Below are 18,585 nucleotides of genomic sequence, written 5' to 3'. Positions count from 1 at the left end.
ATGTCTTCTGAAGTAAAGGCAACGGTTACTCCTTTAAAAAGCTAAAGTAAACACACCTTACATTAAGAGGTGCTTTTTATATCAAGAAACCTTATACAAAAATCTTGTTTGGGTCAATAAATAAGCTTACCCCCTAAGCTGTGCACATTTCTTTTATGTGCAACACAAACTGTACTCAGGATCCATGCAAAGTTTCATTCTTGGTTTGTTTCAATCTGTAGCTAAAGCCAGGACCTTAGTAATTAAGATGTTTAATGATCTTATATAAACATGCCTTAGACAAATACATTACTGGTGTGTATCTAGTGAGCAGTGGCAGCCGGTGACTTTTTTTTTTCGAGGGCGCTGGATGCGAAGCCCGTCATGTGTGTGGTTCGTAATTTCAAAATGTGTGTTCTGCGCATCAAGCGATCCAATGTGCATCACGTGTCTTGTCAAAATAAGTGCCTGGTGCAGATGCATCTAAAGGGATTATGATAAAAGTGACGCTCGCGTTTGCCAGATACTCGCATAATCTCATGCATAATCAAAGTTTACAGTTAAGGGAGTGTCTTGCATGTATTTTGTAAACGTGAACGTGTTTTGACGCGTGTGCAGCAGGAACTTATTTTCACAAAACACGTGATGCACATGGTTCACATGATGCAACAAACACATATTTTGAAACACGAGCAACACACGACACTCCGAACACTTATCTTGAATTTGCGGCCCTCGGATGAGCACCCACGAGCCGCCACTGCTTGTGAGACAAATCAATGGCGCTGGCATATTTTAAGATCTGTCAGTGCTATTTCCAGTTCAAACATGCGTCTTAATTTAGGACTAGCCTTAAGCCTCGTCTGTGAAACCGTGGGTACGTTTAAGCAACAGTAACATTAATAGGTTTGGTGAAGACAACGCTGTGGTTCTGGTGTGCAACAAATGTAAAATATATTTCCTGTGAATGCCATCAACCTTTGTAACGTGTCCATACTCCGACTCACCCCTTTCGGACCATCTGCCATGTCATCGGTTGCCAGGTCTCACGAAATGCATCCTTTACCTCGTGTGACCTTCATCATGCCTGGCTTCACCTCTCAATGAGCACATTTAGCAAATGCTATCTGGATCGTGACACACACAAGGGTTCGAAATAGAAAACCACATTTGCAATAAAAACAAAACATATGAAGTTAAACATCAGCATATTAAAGATTTATGGGTGTGCAAGACCAAACAAAAGAACATTCAACGATACATTTGTAGTTGAATGCTAAGTGCTTTTTTATAGATCATAAAGCAGTAACAGTATGAGCAAAACACAATCACTATTACATAAACATAATCTCTCCGTGAACGTTTTAAAACACAAATCTGCTAACCTGCATGAATCAGCAAAATGCACTCCAACAATAGAAATGACTCTAACCACAAACACTTTTTGACACGGTGTCCTAACCAGGAGTGATGAGTTACCAATCATGAATTATTAAATATTTGGTGTAATATTTTGGACCAATTATATTGCACTTATTATATTGAAAATCCTGATTGCCCAATCAATTTAAGCAGTTTTACGTTTTCACACCTGGTTAGGTTGCGGTGCAATTCGACTTTCAACATTGAGGAATGTAAACATGCCTCCAACCAATGAACAAGTCTGTAAAACATCCATTTTAAAAGGTGTATACCATGTTACAGGCCATTAAATATATACACATTGGTTTTATACACACGTTTCCAGTTTAAAAGATATTTCCCTTTAGTATGATAATTAATTGAAATAAAAATATATATTTATACCGGATCTTAAAATCCTATACCCATCAAGTGCCATATAATGGTCATCGAGAGAAACTGTCTTGAAGGCAAACAAACATTAAACGTTACAATCCAAAATATTTTCGCTTTGAGTTTCACATGGTGTAAACTGTAGAAACACGTCAATACGTTGGTCATACATCGTCTACATCTTACAAATGTAAACAGAAATAAGGCTCAATCTTTCGTTGAAATCGAAAAACGGGAAAACGATTCAGTCCATGCACAAACTCCTCCTCCTAAGTTAATCACTTAAAATTATATTTTTAGGCAATCTTGACCGCGAGATGTGACATTTTACAACGCAAATTATTTTGGCATGTAATGAAAATTCGTATGTCCTGCGAAAACTGAGCACAAATAAAAAGTGTCCTTTAATATGTTTGGATTAAATTTTCAATTCTTCGGACAAAAATCAAAGCATTACGATCTGGGAATATTTTCGGACGGCTAAATAAGTGTGTGCTACTATTCTGTGCGCGGCATTCACAATCATTTTGTGCTGAAATTCGACGAGTACTTCAAAAACGCAAAAAGTAAATGGCACAATCCAATATTCAATTCAAGACTATTGTTAGAAAATGCTTTACATTTAATTGTCTAAGCTAAGCTGTTAATTAAATGTTTACACTCTTTGCTTTGTTTTTGCTATCCCAGAATTCAAGCCTTGCAACTTCATTAATTATGCAAGACTGAACTATTCTTCATTCTAACCAATTTTAATAAATACAACAATCCACTTTTTTATATATAGATGTATATTCCAGAATATATTACTTTATCTATTATGAAAAAATCATTTTTTGAAATAATATCCGTATGTCTCTTCATTGAGGATGTGCATTTAAAATAAAATTTTATGAGGCGGTTCACATTTTGCGTCTAAAACCGCACGCGGCACTTTCCTCCTTTCCAACGCGCTTTCAACGAAAAAAGTCAAAAAAAAATTTTGCTGCAGCACCGCGCGTCTACATTCAAAATAACGTATATGCACGCGCAAAATACGCAAAATGTAAACCGCCCCTAAACCAGCCTCATGTGGTTTGCTGGTTTCAGCTGCTTTATATTTAGCCAAGTAGATTTTCTAGTTCAGTCTGGCCCAGTTCAGCCCCCTCCAAAACTATCAACAAGTTAAGACCATCAAATCACAAGCAGCTGGACTAAACTTTTCAACAAGACTACCAGCCCCACCTTTAAAAGAAACACAGACAATCAAACAAAACTCAACCCAGGTGGCTTGTTCCCGTGACCTGAATCCAATAAATCCAGTCTGTATGGGACTGGCAGACGAGAGGGCTCCTGTTTTCCATCGCAAAGTTGTGGTCATTGTCAAGAGACACGGTAAACATTTCAGTTATTTTAGTCTTAAAGGGGCAGGACACCCAAAAACTCAAATTTTGGCATTGTTTACTCACCTGTACGATTTATTTTGTGCAACACAGAAAGAAAATGTTCATGCAATTCAATGCAATGAAAAATAATGGGGACCAGAGGCTATCAGGATCTATAAATGTGAAAATTGTATGCGCTTCTGATTCCAAACGTTGTATGGATTCAGATGGGGATATAATTTTGAAGCTTGACGGCTCCTGGTCACTATTCACTTTCATTGCACAAAAAAAAAATGGCATTAATGTTTGCTTTTCTGTATCTTTGAGTATGAAAATCATATAGGTTGAGTAAATCATGACAGCTTTTTCAATTTTGGGTTTCATTGTTCAATTTTTAGAGGCTAAAGATGATTCAGTTTGCTATGAAAAAGTTTGAATTTGTTGTCATGCGATACATGACACTCACCTGCTCAAGAAACACAAGCCCATCAACGATCACAGTGATCTCATTCATGACGACAAAATAAAAGGCAGTCGACTGCAACGTTCCCGTTCACAAAACGTGCGTGTCAGTATACGGTATCTACATGGACTTTAAATAAAAAGGTCAGTTTAGAGTGGGAAGCTAGGAATCTTGCCGTTCATCCGTCTGGTGACTACTTAGGGGCGTGTCTGCGGATGCCCCGCCCTCTTCCTGTCCATCAAACCCAAGCCCCTCATCCATCTGTTCCAGTTCACTTTGGTCCAGTAGTTCAAAGTCCTCTTCTTCAGCAGGGACGAGCGTAACGTCTGGCTGTTCCTCTGTGCTCGCTTCCGTCGCGTCTACGTCTTCCTCCTCCACGCCGGCTTCCTGGGCGAGGGACGATTCCATCGGGCAAGGAGGGGTCTCGGTGGGAAGAAAGGAGGCCATGGAGGAGCCCTCGCTGGCCTCCGTAGACCGCAATAGGGCTGAAAGAGTGTTCTGTACTACGGTAGAGATAGCCGTGCTCACTATCTCCTCGCTCAGCGCCTCCAGCGAGCGAGCAGCCGACATGCGTCCCTCTTTTTCAGTACCCACAACGGTTTGCTCCGCCCCCGCGGCTTGTCCGTTGAAGTGCGTGTTGACAAAGTGAAGCGGGGATGCTAGGTGCTGAATGAGGAGGCTGGCCGGGGATGGAGGTTCCTCTTGGAGATCTGAGCCAGGAGCTCCGGTCTGTTCGGACCCGAGGACACGTAGGGGGAAATTAAACAGACCTGGCTCCACGGAAGGCAACTCGTCCACTGACGGAAACTCGGCTAGGTCCCTGCTGAACGCCTCTTCTGGTTCGCTGTGTACACTTTGCTGATCCAGATCTGTTGAGGAAAGATGAATTTCTAGAGTAAAATAAAATTCGCCTGAACAATATTGTGCGATTACTTACGTTGCAGTATTTATTTATTTTGTGTAATTTATATAGCGATATGAGAGAAACACGGAATGATTTCAAGCTCTTTTGCTTTTCATTAGGAAAATAGTTGTGTGATGTGAAAAAAATACTTGCATGTTCTGCAATGGTCGAAGTGGTTCTTACGTTATTGCATACGTTTAAAATAAATTTTAGTATGAATGTTTTTGTTGAATCATGATTTGTTAGATAAAACATCAATACGCATTTTACGAACAAATTTGTGCGTAGGCATGCTTAGGAGACCCAACATTTGTCTGATACACAACTATTTGAAAATCTGGCAACCTAAGGGTGCAAAAATAATCAAAATATTAAGAAAATCGCCTTTGAAGTTTTCCAATTGCAGTCCTTAGCAACAAATATTAATAATTATGACTATTTACTTAAAATTTTAACTCTTTCCCCGCCATTGACGAGTTATCTCATCAATTAAGAGAAAACATTTTACATAAAAAACATGTTCCTGATGAGGTTTTATGTTAATCTATAATACCGCGATTATCCAATAGATGACACACTTACCCAAATTATAAGTAAAAAAACTGAAGCAAAAAATGTATTTACTAATTTCAAACTCTGTGTATGTTTTAATAATTGTTCTAAATCTGATCTCTAACAAACAAACTTCACAAAAATGCAATTATTTAAGCTTTTTGCAAAAAAAAAAATTTTTTAGAAAAATACCCATATTTAAGAGTTTGTAAGCAGAGAATAAATTATAGATAAGATCAAATGGTTTCCCCCCGTTTTGTTTGTTTGTTTATTGTTTGTTTGAAAGGAGAGGGTCTGTTCTTTCATTTAATATATTTGTATGTTTATATATTGATCAGTCCCTCCAGAAAAACGCAATTATGCATTCAATGCATAATCAGCCAAAGTCCGCATATTTATGCGAGGGAAGCATTTTTCACTTTTGCCGCATAAATTGCAGATTTTTGCATGCAAAATATTCAGGGCTTGCATGATTTCATAATCCCTGCATTTTCGTAGTAAAAAGTCACATATACCTTAGCAGAAAGTTAAAACATTTTGCATTTACTTCACACAAGCACAGCCATGCCCCGTTGCCATGGGAACTTTATGAAGTGACGTAATTACGCGACGTGAACATCACTGAATGAGAACAGGGTTTTGGGGAATCACTTTTTTTCTCTTTTTCATCCAACTGCAGTTTTTGCAAGTTCCCGCAGTTCCTGCAACTTTATAGCATAAAATTGCATAAATATCCCGCATTTTTTATAAAAACGTGCCACAAGATCAAGGATTTTTGCCCGCAACAATCACAAAAAAACGTGCGTTTTTCTGGAAGGACTGATTTATAGAAGAAAATTTTCCTGAAAGGCATTTTGTGAAACTTTTGTGAAAATCACAAAAAATGCTGCCGCCCAACTTTTCAAATGGCAAATGGCTGGCAGGAAATGAGTGAATGATTTTGAGTTAATACACTATTAAAAACAGACATTTTTATTTTATCTCAAATTGCCTCACACTTAATGCATTGAATAGCATTTCAGAAAAATAAACAAAATTATCCTCACTGAAACCTAAAGGTTATGTTGTGTTAAACAGCAACTTTAAAGTAACTGCTTTGTTTTGTGGCCATCTCTGATTACTAAATCGATTATTAATAGTTAAGCTTGGCGAAAATCTGTTACACATAATAAGATATTCATTCCAAGTTTATCTAACATATAGTAGAGCTGTTTCAAAACAGATTTTGAGAAAGGTATCCAAATGATAAAGTATGTTTTGCATCGAGTACCTTCAGAGACGTCTGTAAGCTGTGGGGTTGTGGCTCGGGATACTGAGAAACCTCCACTCTCCAGTATGGACGCCTCCTCATCAGACAGCTCAGAGTCTGTGATGGCCATCGCCAGAGCTGTGGTCTTAACATCAACCTGCTCCAAGAAATCATCAAATTTATCAGTTGCATAATTTACCTAAAAACTGACCCATCATAGGACATAAAACAAAGTCCCCGTAGCTTAAAAAACACTTACAGTCGGGGCAAAGCAGGACAGTTCTTCCTCGCTGTCGCTCTCGGTTTCTGCACTTGGCTCATCTCCCTCTTCTTGCTCTTTCTTCAGCTCTATATATACACATATACACACAAACACAAAGAATACAAACCATTCAAAAACCAGTATCCTCTGAAATAACAAAACATTTTCTTCAACCTTTATTATTGGATACGGCAGTCAAACCTAAAAATCTAACCCGAGATCCAATTTCACTCATTCTTAACAACTTTGTCTTTATTTATTAAGATAAGAAGCCTCACTCACTTTTCTTATCGTATTTACGCCGCTGTCTCTCTCCTTTCATGCTGTAGTCGAGTTTCATCAGGATGGGTTCGAGACCGGTGTACATCTTCTGAATGAGCTCATGATAAACAACCAGCGGCCACAGCAATACACTTAACACTGATAGCAGGACAAAGAAGAAAACACATTAAACCTCTATTAATCACAAACTAATTCAATTTAGCCTTTTGTAAATGCAGAGGTGGATTTGAAAAGTTTGTGTTGCGTAATTCTCTCAGATGTGTACGGGTCAGATGCATAGGGAGGAACTTTACTTACATATAATGTAGGAGATCATAATCCCGGGAATGTAATGTCCAACCATGGCCATCAGAAAACATCCAGAGCACATCATGATACAGAACTGATGACAAAGAAAGAAAGCTTAGTACTATAAAACCTGTCTGGACATAAAATCGATGTGATTAAAAACTTTACAATTGATTTTATATTGTAAATATCTTTCTGCTTTCCATGAAGGATTTGTTCAATAAAAAACACACGCATAACTTTGGTTACAAAGAAATAGTACCAATGGTACAACTATGGAATTACTTTTGGGTACCAAATAATATCATGATGAATTTCAGTATCATCATTACCAACTGATTCCATTAAAGTATAGTTTATATTAGTATAACAGCACTTATTTTAAATGAACAATATATACAGTAAATATGGTATTAAATAAAGTTATAAACAGTACTCCCATTGTCATTTTGCAATGTTAATCAAGCAAAAATACAAATACTGTATATGAAGTTTTCATATAGTTTTTTGATAAACTTCAAATGTTTCACCTTGCCGTGATTTTGGCGTTTATACTGCAGCATTTCTTGAATGTACAGAATAAACGTCAAGTAACTTTCTGCTAGATGATGGCTCAGTTCATCCACACTTAACAGACGGGGCTGATCTGAAATAATTTCTCTGTAAAAAAAAAACAGAACACATAACAAAAATCTATTTTATAAGACACAAACTTAAATACCAAAATATGCTAAATTATGATAAATATTGTTTATTTTTAAGGAATATTATGGATTTAAAAAAGTTAAATGCACAATATGTACGTTTTTGCATTAAAATGCATCTAGTGGTGAGACTGTGAATTGCATCAACAGCTCACCCCTCCCTTTCGAAATGCATAAAGAAGCTATGGTAGCCAACACAGGACAAACAAGTCATCGCAACATAGGGACAAAACGCGCTTTGTAGAGCAGTTTGTCTGTTTAGGGCTACTGTAAACATGACGATTTCCATGTAAGGGGACCCGCGGTGTATGCAGAAGGTAATAAAAACAATACAGTTATTTATTAAGTTCTTTTTACACCACTGATAATACAGTTATGTATATTATATTGCATCCTTCTAAAATGTACACAATGCACCTTTAAAATATCAAAAAGCTTTTAGCACAGTGTTATCCCATACTGCAAAAAATATATTTTCAAATATAACATTAAATACATTTCAAAATATAAAAAAATTCACATTTATTTGACCAATTTTTTTTTGGCCATTTTTTGTATTGAAAGAAAAACTTTTTTGTTAGAAACTTGTTTGAAAAAAAAATTTATTAAATATATTTTGAACTGCAAAAATATACTTTTAATTTTATATTTTATACATACCTTTACTTTATACACTTTATACAAACTTTTTATTTCGGCCAGGAAAATATATATTTTTCCATAAGGGTTGTAAAATTAGAAATGTTTTTGTTGCCCCTAAAATACATTTAAAAAATATTAATATATGGAGATAAAAACTAACAAATATAATAAAATAAAAATTATAAAATATATTTAAATAAGCTTTACTTTCTACAGAATGTGTTCAGAATATATTTAAAACATATTTTTGGCCAAATAAATTTTTTTGTTGAATGGGATATAGTTTTTTCACATGTGTTTTATGTTATCCCGAATATTTTCAACAATCCAGAATATTCTCAACATATACAGTTTCAGTCTTATGTTTAAAGCTGTAATGTTTAAATATTGTTGATATTCTTTAACACAATGGGGTGGTTTCCCGGGCAGGGATTATTTTATCATAACCATGCCTTACTAAAAACATTACTTGTGTGCATTTTTAGGCAAAACAGAGAGCACTGATGTATTTTAAAATATGTCAGTGCAGGTTGTTTTCAGTTTGGAAAGCTCTTACATTTATTTAGTAATTTATTTAAACTAGTCTAATCCCTGTCCGGGAAACCGCCCCGTGTGTATTTTAATATTTACACTGGTGCATATTAAATATTCCCTATGGACTTTCATTGTAAATCCACCCTGAAAGCAATTTGGTTTTGACATTTAATTGATATTGAACCCAGAGCATTCCTTTAAAATGCATTCAATACACCACAAAGCAATTATGCTGCATTGCTAGTGTAACATATTTGACATGAATGAAATAGTTTTCTGCCAATGTTATCAGTAAGAGGCATTCACACATCCCACAGGAATGTCCATGTTTAAGAATGTGCTGAACTTTACTGTACGACAACAGAATGACATTATGAACCTAACAGGCTAAGGGACAGGGGTGCGCGCTGTTGAGACACGTAGGGGACATTTCGAAATACATACCGTTCGACCACAGCTACCTCTGGATGCCAAGCTGTTGAGATTGAAGGAGAAAATGAGAGTTGCGTTACTTCTGCAACATATTGAAATAGTGATTTAAGTATATTTGTGTTTATACATTACCAGAGATCAACGGCAGCTTGTCTTTCCATCTCTCCAGGAGCGTCAGTCCAATGAGAGACACGCTCAAGAGAAACAAGGGTCGCAATGATGTCGACGAAAGAAGCCTGGGACATATACACAACAACTTAAAATCTCAAATTCTCCATCAATAATCCATCAATACTTATTGGTATTGATATGTGCAATCAATCAATCAATCAATGAATAACTAAAAGTATGTCAAAGTTAATATAAAGGTCCATTACAGCATATGTGATGGAATTAGATGGTAAAGCTATTATATTTTGATATATAACGTGGCATTTAAAGTACATAAAACTACAGTACATAAATAACTGCCATATTTACACACCATGGTACTTTTAAGAATACTATTTTTATTTATAATATATATATTTGATTATTAATACTATTGTTATTATTATAATAGTACCATAATAAAGTATCCAAAACATGGTGAATGTCCAGGATTACTACAGTAATACCATGATACTATATTATTACTGTATTTAAACGCCATGGTGCAAGGTATGGTATTTTCATAATAGCTGTATCTAAAACATAGTGAATGCCCAAAAACACAGTAATAGCACGGTATTGTGTGATTAACAGATTCATACACCATAATATTTTAAAGAATACCGTTATAATACCATAATAACAGTATTTAAAATGTGGTGAATGCAAATAAAAAAATAGTAATACCATGGTACTGCATGGTTTTATTCATATGTTGTGGTGCTTTGAATAATACTATGTTATTACCATAATAACAGCTTTATCACTGTATTTAAACAACATGAGACAAAGTATGGTATTTTCATAATGACTGTATCTAAAACATAGTGAATGCTAGGAAACAGTATTACCATGGTATTGTGTGATTACCATATTTATATGCCATGGTACTTTAAAAAATACTGTGCTATTACTATAAAAACAATATTGAACACGTGGTGAATGCAAAAAAAAAATCATAGTATTACGGTACTGTATGATTACCATATTCATAGACCAATTTACTTTAAAAATACTATGGTACTACCATAATAATAGAATGACTACTGTAGTAATACCATTGTACTGTATGACTATCGTACTTATACACCATGGTACTTTAAATAATACTATGGTAACGTTATTAGCATAACAACAATAACCATGTCCAGTTACAATGACAATGGTAAATGTCCAAATGCATCATAGTAATATCATGGCAAAACAAGTCTGACGTGCAGAAACACGAGGGAACTTTAATCCGGCCCATCCATTAACCAGATAACTAACCAGTCATCAGGATTAACAGGCTAAACTCTCACCAAAAAGCGGTATTAAGCAGGAGCGCGGCTACGCTACTATGCAGCGGCCTCTCCCACACCAGCAGCCGCTGCGCGAAGATCAGCGCGCGCTCGTACTGCGACAGCCACCCGCGTAGCCGCTCCCGCAGCAGCCTCAGCTCGGGCTCAGGCTCGTCCTCGCTGCTGACTCCGCTACCAGGTGCGGGGAACCAGGCCTCCAGAGCCGCGCTCGCCTCCTCCTCGCTACTCGCCATTTTCACTGATCCACTTTTGTTTGTTGTGCGTGTTGATCACGGGGTTTGGTTAGAAGACACGCGTCACGATTTATTAGAAAAAACAAAAACACCGACAGAGGGGATTTTACAGGCTGTTGCGGTGTCACGTGCGTACTGTTTACCGCGGGTGACATCTGCTGGCGATATCCACAACACGTGCATTAAACAATATTTTGTTTTATTTGTTTAATTAGAATTTTGTGTTTTTCATGAAATTAGAATTTAAAAATGTAATTTATTTAATTAGAAATATTTTTTAAAATGAAGTAGAAATGACGTTATGTTATTTCGTATTTTGATTTACTTGGAATAAAATTTAGCATTCAACTACAATTTAATAATGCCTTACAATATAAATATTTAAGAATAATTCTTAAATGAAAAAATTTATTAACGGAATTGACGTTTTTGTTATTTAGCATTACCTTTTAATTTTCTCACTCAGAATTTTGTATATTCAACGAAATATAGCTATTTCAATACAAACTACTCTGAATTTAAAAAAAAAAAAAACATTTGAACTAAAGACATTTTTGTTATTAGCAAAATTATTTTATTTTATTTTATTTTGGAAATAAATAAATTAAACAGGTGCAATAGTAATTGGCAAAAAGTCTAGAAGAATAGCAAAAGTATGTAGTGATGAAAAGTAGTATGCTACTTTGTTTACATTATTTCATCACCAAAGGTGCCCATAATGGGAAGAAAATTTATTTTGCTTTTTGTGTACAAAAATCTTAGCCATATTGATTAAATGAGTCACAAAATGTAAAAAAAAAAATTAGGTATTTATTGATATTTTAAGATATTGCTTCATTCATCACATTGAAAATCAACTTCAAATTCATTGCATTGTGGGATGCAAGCAAAATATTGCAGTAAATAATTTATTACAAAAACAAATGATATTCTAACAATACATTTAGCCCACAAAGGCAAATGAGATCAATTTGATCAAAACCCAAGCTCACGTGTCCTCATACATACAAGAAAACAGTTGTTTTCTGTGAAAATATTGTTATTGTAAAACATATTAAATAAGAAATGTATCATTGTTTATTGTACACACGCAACCTTAACAGACAGCATAACACAATGACAACATTAAAACAACATACTGTATAAAATAAAAAATTATGCTATGTAAATATTTTGCAGGGATATATTTCATTATCTTCATTCTTGGCCACAGTCATACTTCATCCACTTTCAAAACCTGAAACAGAATGAGAGAATAAGAGAATTTTAGTACTATGGTAATATAATGTTTGCTTGAAGGTACTTTAATGGGCAGTGCCATGGAGTACTATAAATACTAAAATACAATATATATCAAAGTATGATATCAACTATAATGCATTTATTGATTTAAAAGTGTATTATTCAATCTAAAGCCTTTTATTAAAAGTGTAAATATGATATTATCACAAAAATAGGTGACTTCCAGCATAGAAACCCAGCGTTTTGTAACACTATACTATGTTTTCAACTGCACTGGGGTTAAATGACAACAACAAAGGCACACAGGGTCACATCCCTGACCCATATGGGTATTCTCAAACATTCAGCTATTCATACCACAAACAAAAAGGTCACATACAAAGATAACAAACAAACGAGAACCGGATACATAAGCATTTCATATAAAGGAATTTTCATCATTTCCATTGCTCACTGCATATGAATACCAAATGCAGGGGATTATTTTGGAATAATCCCTTAACATTGTAAGGTGTATTATGGGAAGTACACAGAAACCATGATGTCATCAGTAAATCAGTAAAAATATTATACAGAAAAATAAGAGGCATTTGTTGGCCCCTGCAACTTTGGAAAATAAAGGTGGAAAATATTGCATTTAATAAGCAGTAGCAATGCACAAGTTGGCAAAGTTAGTCAACATAAGCAAGCAAAGAAAAGCCTACCTGGATTATACGGGTTGGTTAGATGAATGAAGAGGAGGATTATATCCTCTCAGATTAGGAAAACAGAGCATCAATACCTGCGGGTGATAAGACTATAGCCTGCAGCAGGTCAGAGAGAGAGATGATTCCCCGAACCACGTCATTTCTGTCCACAAGCACCAGCCTATGGACCTGGACACAAATCAAAAATTAAAAACAATGCATGTAACAAATACATAAACAATTCAAACATGCTTACCTCTGCTTTGACTATTCTGTCAATAACAGTTTCCAGAGTTTCGTCAGGGTAACATTTTATCACCCCTTCCACGTAACATCGCCTCCTCCGCAGCGCTTCCTGCATGCTCATGCTCAGGTTATTGTACGTTTTCTGTGCTGCAAGATTCTGATAAATAAACCAGGGCCACAAAAACGGTTCACTCGTGTTGATATCATAGCATAGACATGTGTGACCCTGCCTGTGAAATCCAGGCTAAAGTCACCAAAGTTTGATTTTACTCATTTGTGGCCTTAATCAGTCAATATTAAAGATATCAATATGTTCTTAACATTATGTAGAAAACAGTAAATCACAAAAAAATGACTTTAGCTGGGTTATCACAGGACAGTATTGATAGGAATGTATTTAAGCTAACAAAAATTTAAAAGAAATTAAAATGATTCTTACAATCACGTCAAATCTGGAATACAGAGCGACCACCCTACCTAGTGAAAAAAAACAGTCAAAGAAATATTACTGTCCATTTTTTAGTAAAATAAATCTGGTTAAAGACAGCGTTTTTTTTGGTTGGGTACCATTCTCATCCACAACAGGAAGGGCAGACACTCGTCGATCAACAAACACAGACAGAGCATCATAGACGGTGGCGGTCTGCTGGACGGTAGCTATATCTCTGAACGTTCCTATACCTGCATCTTTAATTTTCTTCTGCAAAAAATATGGCTTTGGTATTGTGGGTCCCTGGAGTGTGAGAGAGAGAGCGAAAGAGAGAGAGAGCACGAGTTTCAATGTAAGTTAGTGGAAAAGTAAATAATGACAAGTGAAATTTTATTTGTGAATGAAATCCTCTTACAAATAAATAAAGGAACTTGAGGATTCTCTTATGGGTGAGTATGTGAAGGACATTTCCAGATTCTGGATCGATAACTGGAAGCCTGTGGATTTTGTGTTTCAGTAAAGAGTAGACTGCGTCAAAGAGGCTGTGTGCAGAAAGAAATGAGAGAATGGTACACTACATACTTAATATAATATATTTGTGACCCTGGACCACAAAACCAGTCATAAGGTCAATTGAATAAATAAGCTTTTCATTGATGTATGGTTTATCAGGACAATATTTGGCTGAGATACAACTATTTAAAAATCTGGATTCTGAGGGTGCATAAAATGTAAATATTGAGAAAATCGCCTTTAAAGTTGTCCTTAGCAACACATGATTACTAATGATAATGACATTTTTTATATATTTACGATAGTAAAAAAAGAGTCTATGGGACAGTCACAAAATATCAAAAAAATTAAAACAATCAAAGGACTCGGGTGGTTTAGAATGACACATGGCTAAATGATTTATGATAAGCCTTTAATATCCTAATGATTTTGGCATAAAAATAAAAAATCGATAATTTTGAACAATACAATGTAGCGTTGGCTGTTGCTACAAATATACCCATGCGAATAATGAGTGTGTATATGGTCCAGGGCACATTTATTTTTACATATATTAGTCATTGGGTATATTATTTTGCATGCACCATTTTAAAGAAAACGATACAATCAAGCTCTTTAAAATTTATATACCTTGCATTAGGGGAGATGCTGATAAGATTTTGTTTGTGATACTGCAGGTAGACATCTACAAACAAGAAAAAGATCAAGAGTGAGACATTAGGAATAGGATAGATAGATAGATAGATAGATAGATAGATAGATAGATAGATAGATAGATAGATAGATAGATAGATAGATAGATAGATAGATAGATAGATAGATAGATAGATAGATAGATAGATCTGGAATCGAACCCAAGACCTTCTGCATTACTAATGCAATGTTTTACAACTAATCTATGCAGCAGCTCAGCAAAACAGACCCATGTTCCTTTAAGACAGAAATAAATAAAGGCTCTCCTCTGGGTTGGCCACGGTGACTTATACAAGGAACGTGGCTCCACCCCAAAATGTGTGATGCAACATCTCACCATGATCTGAGATTATTTACTTTGAAATGAATCACCTCTCCATGTCTCAATCTTGTGCTCCTCCAGTTCATAGATCTGAACCTATATAGAAGAAAGAAACATACACTGTAATGCATAATACGCATTTACCAATTCTGTATTACCAATATCTCAAAATATTTTCTGATTAGATAGTAATGTTAATCTAGAAAGTTAACAGATGTAACCGCAGTGAAAAATCAACCTACCAAAGGTGACTTATAATACCGATGAAGAATGTTGATAAAATCTGTGATAGTCAGCATACCTGTGTAGTTGTCGATAAGGAGGAAAATCAACTAATGCATGTATTCTGATGCAAAAGGACCATGCACATGTTTAGAGGTCTTACCCACAAATTTCTGCTGCTTGTTATCCCATAGCGGGGCAGCTCGGAGACCATTGGCTACTAAAGCAAAAAAGGCTTTCTTTACCTGTTTCAGTACAAAAGATGCATCACATATAAATATGTAGCATAAATTGTTATTATTTACAATCAAATGTATGCAATAATAAATGTATATTTATGCATTTAAATATATGCATTTAGATTTAGATATACTGCATCCCAACCTGCAATGAGGTGTCAAAAATGACCAGTTTGCAGCTGGTAGGAATAGCATCATAACAACAATGTTTTTTCATGAAGGTCATATAAGCTTCTGCATTTGGATCTATAAGAAATAGGAGACATGCTTGTGACACTGATATTCAAGGTCAGAGCTCCATCTTACATCAAAATGACATGCAAGAGATATTTTAGATGTATTAAGTAAATATTGCAAAAATATATACATGTAAAATATTACAAAAATGTAACATTTTGTGTTAGTTGGTCTATCTGATGCTAGTGATTTAACAGCTTTATGAACTGTGGACATTGCCCTACCTGTACTGTTCATTATATGGTCCTCATGGCAATCTTCCTGCCAGAAAATTAAATCACACATAATGTAAGTATAGCATATAGTGTACATAAATATAAATATATAAATTACACATTCATGTTAAAGGGATAGTTCACAAAAAAAAGGCATAATTTACTCACGCTCATTTAGTTACAAACCGGTATAAATTTATTTGTTCTGATAAACACAAAGGAAGATATTTTGAGGAATGCTTTTAACCAAATCGGTCATGAGCACCATTCACTTTTATAGTAGGGAAAAAGAATACTATGAAAGTGAATGGGGCTCATAAACGGTTTGGTTACAACATTCTTCCTTCGTGTGCATCAAAACAAAGAAATACAGGTTTGTAACAACATGAGCATGCATCATGACAATAGTCATTTTCATTATGGTTACTCCAGAACGTAACTTACAAAAAGTATGAGTTTACCATGGTACTCTATGATATATACTGTATTCATATAGCATGGCCTTTAGTTTACGCAACACTTAAAGAACAAGATGTATTATTGTCATATTGTGTAGTTACCATACACAACATGGTATCCTTGGATACTCAAAGGATCTTCAAAGAATACCATCTTTACTCATTTTACTAGATTAAATTACAAATTTGACACCATTAGCTGTAAAATAATGACAAATTACTCTAGAAATTGCGTTTTGGTTGTTATTTCTTATTTTTTATGATTTCTGATGGTTTCAATTGCTTTTAGAAAGGATGGTAACGTTACTTTATGTCAGCCAAACTGTTAATTTATCGTGCATATTTCATACTTCATGCCCCAGTCGCGAATATTCACCAGGGAGAAAGCCTTCACGCTATTACCTGCTGTCGTATGCGAGTCCATACTGTCACCTACCTGCGTGCTGCTATCCATTTGCGCTTGTTCTTTTGCTCCGGGCACAGCGCATGCGCGCGGAGTGCGCTCCGCTACGTGCTATATGACTAGGAACATTTAAGACAAGACGCACTCTTTAAACGCGGGAGGACGCGATGGACGGACCAGGCGTCGGTCAGGAGAGGACTTATTTTAGGCTATTGCTGTAGACGTCCGGTTAAAATTGGCGTAAAGGTCTGACACGCACTGACAGCGCAAGAGCAGGAATGCCGGAGCGCGCGCAGGGTATTCCAAATATAGCGCGTGCCCTCCGCGAAATGCGCGCGACACTCCCCCGCTGCCTGTTGTGCGCTGACGTTATGATGAAGGGTCCAAAATTAACTTTGCCAATGACTTGGTGAATCGACACCGTTTATTTGGACAAGCGTTTAAACTATTTTATTGTAAATAAACATGAATTTGTTGGCACTGACAAACTATTCACATTTTTTCCACACAATTATAAGCTAATCTAGGGTTATTGTTTAAGTTCACATAATATAAAAATGGATTTTAGGCTATATTTAAAGTTTGTCACGTTTATGACGTCATTCTGTACGTAAGCTTGTCAGCAGATTTCAGGTTGTGTATCAGATTGAATGGAAAGAGGTATGGAGTTTATCAAATAGATAATGTCTCACCAATAAAGTTACTAAAATTATTATTTAATTAATTTATTCAGTGAAACAATTAGTCTCAAAATCTTTAGAGACACGGAAGTTACTTTGGAAATTGGTAGAATAATTCATAAAACAATTACTTTATCGATGGATTGATGTGTAAAACTTGATATTCAAACTCACAAAATTCGTTATATATTTTTATATTATAAAAGTAACTGTGTTGAGGAAGACTTATTGATTATATATGGTAAATTTCATATACATAAACAAAAACGGGCAAATAACAAACCTAACTGCATATTATTTAGAAAGGCATTATGTTGAGACTCTTAAAAATCTTAAGAAATAAAAAAGCAAAACGAATCTATACAAATTTTGAAAACTTTTATTTTGTATTCTTACTTTGATCCATTTGTTACTATGTTGATCGTAATAAAAGCACATTGTGATCCTCTTTACAAGTATGCAATGTTCTTGTTCTGTAATAATAATAAAAACAATTCAGGCTAAGAGGTAAATAAATTGCATAATAAAAGGAGGAGGAGCCACACTTCACAAAATAAACCTTGCTTTAGTAAGTTTAGTAGTAACCATGTTGTTTGGCATATTACCATGTGTAAACCATGGAAAATCTGTGGTAACTATACTAGTAAAACCATAGTAAGCATGATTTTTTTGTTTTGTTTATAATAAAACCACGGTGATTTTTTATAAGTGCACCTCAATAAAAGTCCTAAATGTATATACTGTTTTAAAGTATACACAAGTTTCAGTACACCGCAAAAAAGTATGCAACTTTCTTATAAAAAAATTAAGAAATTGGGAAGCATTGTATGAGACCATAATTTAAAATGAGCAACACACTTACAAAAAGC

General features: G+C 35.2%; 2 protein-coding genes across 6 annotated transcripts; both read right to left on the bottom strand.

Moving 5' to 3' along the window:
- Window positions 1-1,170: 1,170 nt before the first annotated feature.
- Window positions 1,171-11,191, bottom strand: retreg2 (reticulophagy regulator family member 2). The gene is made up of 9 exons (XM_065254177.2): window positions 10,898-11,191; window positions 9,579-9,682; window positions 9,459-9,489; window positions 7,665-7,794; window positions 7,144-7,228; window positions 6,847-6,984; window positions 6,562-6,650; window positions 6,324-6,459; window positions 1,171-4,466 (listed from the first exon to the last, which is right to left on the bottom strand). Exons 1-9 carry the CDS (start codon window positions 11,128-11,130, stop codon window positions 3,760-3,762), a joined length of 1,653 nt encoding a protein of 550 aa, XP_065110249.1. The 5' UTR covers window positions 11,131-11,191; the 3' UTR covers window positions 1,171-3,759.
- A 732-nt stretch (window positions 11,192-11,923) lies between these two features.
- Window positions 11,924-17,374, bottom strand: prkag3a (protein kinase, AMP-activated, gamma 3a non-catalytic subunit). 5 transcript variants are annotated; one of them, XM_065254174.1, is made up of 13 exons: window positions 17,036-17,374; window positions 16,185-16,221; window positions 15,869-15,969; window positions 15,648-15,729; window positions 15,505-15,563; window positions 15,298-15,358; window positions 14,878-14,932; window positions 14,150-14,276; window positions 13,872-14,037; window positions 13,744-13,781; window positions 13,315-13,461; window positions 13,077-13,247; window positions 11,924-12,367 (listed from the first exon to the last, which is right to left on the bottom strand). In XM_065254174.1, exons 2-12 carry the CDS (start codon window positions 16,195-16,197, stop codon window positions 13,131-13,133), a joined length of 966 nt encoding a protein of 321 aa, XP_065110246.1. In that variant the 5' UTR covers window positions 16,198-16,221; window positions 17,036-17,374; the 3' UTR covers window positions 11,924-12,367; window positions 13,077-13,130. The 5 variants fall into 5 exon arrangements, with proteins under 5 accessions (XP_065110246.1, XP_065110243.1, XP_065110244.1 ...); XM_065254171.1 differs by having other exon boundaries at window positions 17,070-17,374; XM_065254172.1 differs by having other exon boundaries at window positions 13,154-13,247; window positions 17,070-17,374.
- Window positions 17,375-18,585: the final 1,211 nt, after the last annotated feature.

Source organism: Paramisgurnus dabryanus, chromosome 4 (genome assembly GCF_030506205.2).
Source record: "Paramisgurnus dabryanus chromosome 4, PD_genome_1.1, whole genome shotgun sequence".
NCBI classification, from domain to species: Eukaryota; Metazoa; Chordata; class Actinopteri; order Cypriniformes; family Cobitidae; genus Paramisgurnus; species Paramisgurnus dabryanus.
This window is presented reverse-complemented; position numbering and strand designations above follow the sequence as displayed.